At 40.0% G+C, this 9,893-nt stretch overlaps 2 protein-coding genes across 2 annotated transcripts; both read left to right on the plus strand.

The window, feature by feature from the left end:
- Window positions 1-283: 283 nt before the first annotated feature.
- LOC141808978 (beta-1,3-galactosyltransferase 5-like) lies at window positions 284-3,117 on the plus strand. The gene is made up of 2 exons (XM_074695761.1): window positions 284-640; window positions 1,471-3,117. Exons 1-2 carry the CDS (start codon window positions 420-422, stop codon window positions 2,621-2,623), a joined length of 1,374 nt encoding a protein of 457 aa, XP_074551862.1. The 5' UTR covers window positions 284-419; the 3' UTR covers window positions 2,624-3,117.
- Window positions 3,118-4,449: 1,332 nt separating this feature from the next.
- LOC141808153 (beta-1,3-galactosyltransferase 5-like) lies at window positions 4,450-9,691 on the plus strand. Its single transcript, XM_074694555.1, has 2 exons — window positions 4,450-4,830; window positions 7,804-9,691. Exons 1-2 carry the CDS (start codon window positions 4,610-4,612, stop codon window positions 9,161-9,163), a joined length of 1,581 nt encoding a protein of 526 aa, XP_074550656.1. The 5' UTR covers window positions 4,450-4,609; the 3' UTR covers window positions 9,164-9,691.
- Window positions 9,692-9,893: the final 202 nt, after the last annotated feature.

The raw sequence follows: 9,893 nt of genomic DNA on the forward strand, positions 1-9,893 counted from the left end.
ATGTAAGCTTAGAGTTTACCAATTTATTCTAAAGCATTTGGGAAAGCTTTTAGGCCTTTACTTAAAAGACAGCACATGGAAGAAAGTAGGGACAGGGGATACGGAAAAAAATGTTAGGGAAAATTAACAAAAATCTACTGAAGGAATATCTGAAATATTTCTTTCTTTTGAGACACAATTCGAAATGACGAAAAAGTTATTTAGTGCATTCATTCCTTCAATTGATGCTGCAAAATAAAAAATAAAAAAAAAATCCTCCGCCTGCTGTCATGTGTATCCATCTTTCCTCACGTGGTGCGTAATTAGCGCACACCGAAACACCTGCTCGGTTTGAGCTGTGACAGATACCGCTTAACTCCCTCCAACAATGCCAGCCAAACTTCTCCAACTGTTTTATTATTGATAACTGTCACTCCACAATGCCACTTCTCAAAGTCTCCGCGGATCACGCTGTCCGGCCCGCGGGCCTCGTTGCCGTCCCTTCCCGCGTACTGACCCTGATAACTCGGCTTCGCTTCAAGCGCGCTCTGAAGGCGGGGGTCGGCCTCCTTCTGTCCATGCTGTCCGCGCCTTTGCTGGGATCCAGGAGAGTGGTTGGGTTGTTTTCCGCCGAGGTGAAGGGAATCCCTGCTGCACATCAGTAAGACTTCTCGCCTCTGGTTGTTTTCTCAGTGTTGCTGCAGGTGTTGAGCGGCAGGTGTAGAAACTTGATTTGCCTGACCATCTGACCTGACAGCACCAGATCCCACCTGGTCATCACGAGTCTCTGGATTCAACCTCTTGCGTTTCAAATAAAAAAAAGTCAACTAAAAGTTTAAGAACCATGAAAATAGGCCCAGATCGCAAGTTCTTATTTATTGTAACCTATGTCTGATGGTTTTATCCATTGGGCTAGGAGCAACAACTGTATGATAAATTGCTTGATTCATTTTCAAAATATTTCAGCAATAAACTGGAAAATCCTCTTATTATAATATTTACAGGTGTATCTTAACAATTAGGAATTCAAAGTAGTTTTTTTTTTTTTTTTTTTTTTTTTTTTTTGGGGGGGGGGGGGGGGGGGGGTGTCTTGCACAGCATCAATTACTTAAAGTGTCATGTCATTTTTTCATCTCAATAAAATGTTGGTGACAGAGAAAAACTGTAAAGCCAACTTTCCGTACACAGAAAATTCACAGGAGGGATTGATGAAAGAATTGATAAAGAATCGGGTAACTGAGTGGAATTGAAAACAGCATTGGTATCAGTGAAGTCTAATCATTGTCTATAGGCATGGGTTAGGACAGCAACATATTGTATCCATGTTTGATATTTTGTCCTAACATTCAATTGGTTTACTGAAATTGAAATAGGCATGTGGAAAAACAAATGTTTTGTAGCCAACAGCATTCCACCTGGCACATGAAAATGCATCCTCTTTTTATCTTCTAGTGTGGTCTTGTTCTAATTCTGCCTTTCTTGTGTTTGCAGACATCTTGGAAAGAGCCTGTGTTGCAGAAAGCCTGCATTTCTCTCCTGGTTCAAGTTTTACCTCCTGTTTTGTTTGCTGCTCTTCACCTTGTGTTTCACTCTGTTTGACAGTCTGTCATGTTGGGATAGCTCCCCCCTCTACAAACACTACCAGAAGTTGTTCAATCAGACCAGAGACTTTTATGTTCCTCAGTCTTATCTCCCAGCTTCACCCAAAGAAATCACTGGAACAACTAATGCTCCACCTACTGTAGCCCCTACTCTTCCAACTACTGTAGCATCCACTGTAGCCCCACCAGGGATTCAGTATCACCAAGCCTACGCACGCAACTACCATTTTATTATGGACAACAAAGAGGTGTGCAAGAACCAGACCCCTTTCCTGGTTTTGATGGTTCCTGTGGCACCAAATAACTTGGCAGCTCGAAATGCAATCAGGCAGACTTGGGGGAACAAGACCCGGATTCAGGGTGAGGTGGTACTTACCATGTTCATGCTAGGATCCATCGGGGGTAATGTGGAGCAGCTGCAGGAGAAGCTCAAACAAGAGAATAAGAAGCACCATGACCTGATCCAGAGTGACTTCAGGGACAGTTACAAAAATCTGACCATCAAAACTATGGTGATCATGGACTGGTTGGCCACTCGCTGCCCTTCTGCAGCCTATGCCATGAAGATTGACTCAGATATGTTCCTGAATATTGATAACCTTGTGATCATGCTAAAGAAGCCAGGCATCCCTAAGCAGAACTATCTAACTGGGATGCTGATGTGGAACCGTCCAGTTGTGCGCTGGAAGCCATCCAAATGGTATGTCCCTGAGGAGATGTACCCAGATCCAAAGTTTCCAACCTACACTCTAGGCATGGGATACGTCTTGTCCAATGATCTTCCGGAGAAACTTTTGGAGATATCAAAGTCAATCAAACCCTTTAATATAGAGGATGCTTATATTGGAATGTGCATGAAAAAGCTTGGACTTAAACCCTCAGAGCCGCCTAATCCTTCACAGTTCAAGGCCTACAACACAAAATATAATCGGTGCTCATTCTCTAAAGTCATCACCTATATCCTCGGATCCTCACAGCAACTGATAAACTTCTGGACTGATTTGAAGAAACCAGGACCCCCGTGTGAGGTCAAAACCAGCTGAAAATGCACTAAGAGGAGTAGGACAGTGGCAGATGAATTTGTTTCTAGTTTTCTGCTGTTCTGGTAAATATTTCTCATGTTGCCCTGATTTCAGGATGGGGATAATCGTGTGTGGACTTACAGTGTTTTCTTTACAACCGTGCTGTAAAAAGTGAAAAGATATTTTTCTGACTTTTGTATATTTATTAATCTTTTGGGTTGCAAAATCATAAAGTTAATATTTTTCTATCCTAATGTAAAGCAAGTTAAATGTGAATAAATGGATGTGAAGGTATCGTGTGGAGTATTAGAGCAATGCTTTGATGAGTACACCTCAGAGTAAAAGGAAAAATGTCATTGTATGTTGTCTGACTTGTTGGGTGTGCCATGAAATCTATGAATCAGAAAAAGTTGTTTTATGACCTCTAAAGGGAAAAAAGGCAGACTGCGTGTAAATTTTTTGAAAAGAGTTCTTCATAGTGGATGTACTTACATTTGGATAAATAAAATAAAGGACTGACTAAACTGTTAAACCCAACTCTGAAATCATTTGTTCAACACGACACAGATCTCTGACTTTTCCCTGACATTGCTATTTATTTTCTAACTTTCCTCCTTATCATCTAAGTTTCATTTGGGAAACTTTTGAATATTTTTTTAATTTTACATCAAAGGCACCACCTTTACAGATATGATGCAGGATCCCTTCATGTTGCGACTGCTGGATATCTGAAAGGAAAAAAAAAACCTGGCCCTGAAAATAACCTTAATTATTAATCAAAAAAATAAGTTCAAATATTTTTTATTCACAAGAGAGGGTTAGGTTTGCAGATGTCTGCAGATGGCAGACATGTTTTGGATGATATTAATGAAATAAAGAGTTTGTTTTTTTTTGCATTTTAGAGGTGCCACACCTGTAGACAGACTTGACATAGCATCTAGCGACATGCTACAGTGTCAATGTGGGGCTCTCAGAAGTTATCACTGCCAAACACCGTCGGCAGTAAAACTTAAAAATGTGTAAATCAACCATCCCTTAGTGCTTGGTGCTGCACCTTCATACTCCCTTACATTAGATTAATTGGAAAACAAATACAAACCCAAAAAACAAAAGTAACTGAAAACATTTTCAATTAGTTCATTTGTATCAGGGTTTTCTCTTTTATTTAATATTTCAGGCAAAGGCTGATTTTCAGCTGATGGACTTCAATTTTAAAAGTATGTAACAAAGATTAAACATACAAAATGACAATGTTTGTCAACAGCATCTTATAAATGGGACAACATTAAAACTGCCTGAACTGAAGCTTCTTTTCACACTATTTACTCATTTGTCTCCCTGTGTTTGCCTAGGCCCACTACACTGAATCTTACCAGAACGTGTTCATCTCTGTGTGTACAAACTCTTGTCTGCAATTATGAAGTGTATACCTGCTTATATAGGAAGGAGGTGGAGCTAATGGTGCTTGTAACCATAACAGGAAGCCAGTGCCCTTATAGGCCTTTTGGGAAGGCTTAGACCATTACTTAAAAGACAGCACATGGAAGAAAGTAGGGACAGGGGAGACGAAAAAAAAAATGTTAGAGAAAATTAACAAAAATCTACCGAAGGAATATCTGAAATATTTCTTTCTTTTGTGACACAATTCGAAATACTAAATCTATTTAGGGCATTTATTCCTCCGATTGATGCTGCAAAACAATTTGAATACTAGATGTAAAAGTCGACCGCTGAAAAAAAAAACAATCCGCAATCGTCGGCTTTTCACGACACTTAAGATGCATTTTTTTGTCCGATATAGTAGTTACTTCTGATACCGTTTCTGACCCCCGCCCACGCCTTCGCGTCCTCCGCCTGCTGTCATGTGTATCCATCTTTCCTCACGTGGTGCGTAATTAGCGCACACCGAAACACCTGCTCGGTTTGAGCTGTGACAGATACCGCTTAACTCCCGATGCCAGCCAAACTTCTCCAACTGTTTTTATTTTTGACCACTGTCACTCCAAGATGCCACTTCTCAAAGTCTCCGCGGATCACGCTGTCCGGCCCGCGGGCCTCGTTGCCGTCCCTTCCCGCGTACTGACCCTGATAACTCGGCTTCGCTTCAGGCGCGCTCTGAAGGCGGGGGTCGGCCTCCTTCTGTCCATGCTGTCCGCGTCTTCGCTGGGATCCAGGAGAGTGGTTGGGTTGTTTTCCGCCGAGGTGAAAGGAATCCCTGCTGCACATCAGTAAGATTTCTCGCCTCTGGTTGTTTTCTCAGTGTTGCTGCAGGTGTTGAGCAGCAGGTGTAGAAACTTAATTTGCCTGACCATCTGACCTGATAGCAGCAGACCCCACCTGGTCATCACGAGTCTCTGGATTCAATCTCTTGCGTTACGATGAAAATACAAAAAAGTCCACAAGAAGAACCATGAAAATAGGCCCAGATCGCAAGTTCTTATTTATTGTAACCTATGTCTGATGGTTTTATCCATTGGGCTAGGGGTAATGACCGAAAGATAAATTGCTTGATTCATTTTCAAAATATTTCAGTGATATTTTGTTAAGGTTCATTGGATAGACAGATAGGCTATATTCAGCAATAAACTGGAAAATCCTTTTATATAGCCACATAGCCTCTATTTTGGATATTCACAGGTGTATCTTCACAATTGGGAATTCTAAGTAGTGGGGGGTCTTATTGTCTGTGTGACATAGCTATTTTAAAATCCCTTTTCAAAATAAACTTTATTTATATTGCTCTCCACACACAGTTAAGTGTAAACAAACTGGTTGATACCAAAGTAAAAAGAGTTGCAACAATCAATGCAGGAAAAATATGTGGATAACTTTCTCCTGGTAGAGTTTGATTTTGGAAATTGTGTTGAGCTGCATGAAACAAATTTTGACTAATTTATTGATTTGCTTGTCAAATTCAAGTCCTAAATAAACTGTAGTCCATGAGCCAGACCACCAATCACAATCGACAGGGTGGGCCATTTCTAGTTGCCATTTTCTTCTTCCTATATATATGTCCACATTATTTATTGGCATGATAGCCTTTGCAGACTGGTAGCTTAGTGATGGTTATCATGCGTTGAATATTTAGACTCCTTATAGCAGAAATCTGAGAACTGTGTTTGGTACATGTTTGGCAATATGGGGCTTGGTGACTTTTGTGAACCACTCAGGCTGCATAAATCAACCCAATATGTTCTAAACATGTGACAGAACTTAAAAAAAATGCATTATTGGTTGCTCAGATCATATATTTGGGCAGTTATAACCATCTTTCTTTAAATCATGCATAGGCGGAAATAAGAATTTAATTTTTCTTCTATGTTTCTATTCACATCAGAGACACTAGGTAATATTGACATTCTTTAAGGCACCAGATTTGAAATCTCACAGGTCTCAGCTTTCATTAGTTGCCAGACTCATGCATGTAGCTCTTATAATTTTGGAGAGATACTCATTTGAAGATGTGTATGTTGTTTAGGCAGGATGTCCATAGAATATAATCAGATCATAACAATCCCATACATGATGCACGTTTCTGAACTTGATGAAAATTACAATACACTTACAACATACTCACGAAACACATCTTGAACATTTTTACTTTTGAAGCAATACTTGGAACAAAGAACAGTATACAGTATATTAGATAATACAGATGACAATTCAAACATGTATTATTCAAACAACTATCGACTATCAAGCTCACTCCTCACTTTCAGAGTCAGTCAGGTCTGCATCTGTGATCAAGATTTCATGGTCATCCTCTTGGGGTTGATTGTCGCATATTTGCAAGTTGCACATGTTAGTGCATTTCAGGCCATTGCTCATGCACTGGCACTCCGGGAGCTTACATTTACGGCTTCATTTACAGGACAGCAGCTGTAACACTGCCTCGAAATGAAATCTTGATCACAGATGCAGACCTGACTGACTCTGAAAGTGAGGAGTGAGCTTGATAGTCGATAGTTGTTTGAATAGTATCGCTCCAAAATTATAAGAGCTACATGCATGAATCTGGCAACTAATGAAAGCTGAGACCTGTGAGATTTCAAATCTGGTGCCTAAAAGAATGTCAATATTACCTAGTGTCTCTGATGTGAATAGAAAAATTAAATTCTTATTTCCACCTATGCATAATTTAAAGAAAGATGGTTATAACTTCCCACATATATGATCTGAGCAACCAATAATGCCTTTTTTAAGTTCTGTCACATGTTTAGAACACATTGGGTTGATTCAGGCAGCCTGAGTGATTTACAAAAGTCACCAAGCCCTATAATACCAAACATGTATTATACGCAGTTCTCAGATTTCTGCTATAAGGAGTCTAAATATTCAATGCATGATAACCATCACTAAGCTACCAGTCTGCAAAGGCTATCATGCCCAACTGTAAACTACAGACATGTAGCAAGTCAAAAATACAGATTAGAAATGGCCCACCCGTTCGATTGTCGGGGGTCAATTTTGGGGTCTTGGCTCATGTACTAATACATGGCTGTAAGAGTTTTATTTAAGGGGTCAAGTGAGACAAGATGTATAAAATATTGATCAAATGCTCATGTCTTGTTAAAATAACTTGGTTTTTTTTTCATTTTTCATTAGAGCTGTTATGATTGTTTAGCATCCAGTTATATATTATCATGAGCAGGGCATATGCTTTAGCCTATTTTCCAAGACAATGATGGAGAGAACCAAAGAGATTGAAAGCATGGCTTCACTTAACCAAGAAGTGGCAACAAAAAGTGCAATTTGTGCAACCCTGCAATATCATTCAAAGGGGGCAACGCCACCAACATGTTAAAACCTTTGCTGATGCACAGCATCAATTACTTAAAGTGTCATGTCATTTTTTCATCTCAATAAAATATTGGTGACAGAGAAAAACTGAAAAGCCAACTTTCTGTACACATAAAATTCACAGGAGGGATTGGTGAAAGAATTAATAAAGAATCGGGTAACTGAGTGGAACTGAAGTCAGTGAAGTCTTATTATCTAAAGGCATGGGTAAGGACAGCAACATATTGTATAGATGTTTGATATTTTGTCCTAAATTTTAATTGGTTTGCTGAAATTGAAATAGGCATGTGCAAAAACAAATGTTTTGTAGCCAACAGCATTCCACCTGGTAGATGAAAATGTATCCTCTTTTTATCTTCTAGTGTGGTCTTGTTCTAATTCTGCCTTTCTTGTGTTTGCAGACATCTTGGAAAGAGCCTGTGTTGTAGGAAGCCTGCATTTCTCTCCTGGTTCAAGTTTTACCTCTTGTTTTGTTTGCTGCTCTGCACCCTGTGTTTCACTCTGTTTGACAGTCTGTCATGTTGGGATAGCTCCCCCCTCTACAAACACTACCAGAAGTTGTTCAATCAGACCAGAGACTTTCATGTTCCTCAGTCTTATCTCCCAGCTTCACCCAAAGAAATCAATGGAACAACTAATGCTCCAACTACTGTAGCCCCTACTCTTCCAACTACTGTAGCCCCTACTCATCCACCTACTGTAGCCCCTACTCATCCACCTACTGTAGCCCCTACTCATCCACCTACTGTAGCCCCTACTCATCCAACTACTGTAGCCCCTACTCATCCAACTACTGTAGCCCCTACTCATCCAACTACTGTAGCCCCTACTCATCCACCTATTGTAGCACCTACTGTAGCATCCACTGCAGCCCCACCAGGTACTCAGTATCACCAAGCCTACGCACGCAACTACCATTTTATTATGGACAACAAAGAGGTGTGCAAGAACCAGACCCCTTTCCTGGTTTTGATGGTTCCTGTGGCACCAAATAACTTGGCAGCTCGAAATGCAATCAGGCAGACTTGGGGGAACAAGACCCGGATTCGGGGTGAGGTGGTACTTACCATGTTCATGTTAGGATCCATTGGGGGTAATGTGGAGCAGCTGCAGGAGAAGCTCAAACAAGAGAATAAGAAGCACCATGACCTGATCCAGAGTGACTTCAGAGACAGTTACAAAAATCTGACCATCAAAACTATGGTGATCATGGACTGGTTGGCCACACGCTGCCCTTCTGCAGCCTATGCCATGAAGATTGACTCAGATATGTTCCTGAATATTGATAACCTTGTGATCATGCTAAAGAAGCCAGGCATCCCTAAGCAGAACTATCTAACTGGGATGCTAATGTCAAACTGTCCAGTTGTGCGCTGGAAGCCATCCAAATGGTATGTCCCTGAGGAGATGTACCCAGATCCAAAGTTTCCAACCTACACTCTAGGCATGGGATACGTCTTGTCCAATGATCTTCCGGAGAAATTTTTGGAGATATCAAAGTCAATCAAACCCTTTAATATAGAGGATGCTTATATTGGAATGTGCATGAAAAAGCTTGGACTTAAACCCTCAGAGCCGCCTAATCCTTCACAGTTCAAGGCCTACAACACAAAATATAATCGGTGCTCATTTTCTAAAGTCATCACCTATATCCTTGAATCCTCACAGCAACTGATTGACTTCTGGACTGACTTGAAGAAACCAGGACCCCCGTGTGAGGTCAATACAGCTGAAGATGCACCACAAGCTCCCTTATGTTAAAGGGCTTTGAATGAAAGACAGTGGCAGATGAATTTGTTTCTAGTTTTCTGCTGTTCTGGTAAATATTTCTCATGTTGCCCTGATTTCAGGATGGGGATAACCATGTGTGGACTTACAGTGTTTTCTTTGCAACCCCTCTTTTAAAAGTGAAAAGATATTTTTCTGACTTTTGTATATTTATTAATCTTTTGGGTTGCAAAATCATAAAGTGAATATTTTTCTATCCTAATGTAAAGCAAGTTAAATGTGATTGAATGGATTTAAAGGTATCGTGTGGAGTATTAGAGCAATGCTTTGATGAGTACACCTCAGAGTAAAAGGAAAAATGTCATTGTATGTTGTCTGACTTGTTGGGTGTGCCATGAAATCTATGAATCAGAAAAAGCTATTGTTTTATGACCTCTAAAGGGAAAAAAGGCATAAACCAAAGGCAGACTGCGTGTAATTTTTTTAAAGAGTTCTTAATAGTGGATGTACTTATATTTGGATAAATAAAATAAAGGACTGACTAAACTGTTAAACCCAACTCTGAAATCATTTGTTCAACATGTCACAGATCTCTGACCTTTCCCTGACATTGCTATTTATTTTCTAACTTCCCCCGTTTTCATCTTAGTCTCATTTTGGAAATCTTTTGAATAATTTTTACAGATGCTAAAGGACTACCTTTACAGAAATGATGCAGGATTCCTTCATGTTGCTAATGCTGGATACTTGAAAAGAAATAAAG

Source organism: Halichoeres trimaculatus, unplaced genomic scaffold (assembly GCF_033239565.1).
Source record: "Halichoeres trimaculatus isolate MK-OKI-2021-1 unplaced genomic scaffold, fHalTri1.1 fHalTri1_scaffold_2, whole genome shotgun sequence".
Taxonomy (NCBI): domain Eukaryota; kingdom Metazoa; phylum Chordata; class Actinopteri; order Labriformes; family Labridae; genus Halichoeres; species Halichoeres trimaculatus.

What these genes read in the sequence shown, in the direction of transcription:
- LOC141808978 (XM_074695761.1), top strand. Translation starts at nt 420, where the DNA reads ATGCCACTTCTCAAAGTCTCCGCGGATCACGCTGTCCGGCCCGCGGGC. An exon ending in GGAATCCCTGCTGCACATCA is followed by an intron (nt 641 to 1,470) that starts GTAAGACTTCTC and finishes TTGTGTTTGCAG; the next exon opens with ACATCTTGGAAAGAGCCTGT.
- LOC141808153 (XM_074694555.1), top strand. Translation starts at nt 4,610, where the DNA reads ATGCCACTTCTCAAAGTCTCCGCGGATCACGCTGTCCGGCCCGCGGGC. An exon ending in GGAATCCCTGCTGCACATCA is followed by an intron (nt 4,831 to 7,803) that starts GTAAGATTTCTC and finishes TTGTGTTTGCAG; the next exon opens with ACATCTTGGAAAGAGCCTGT.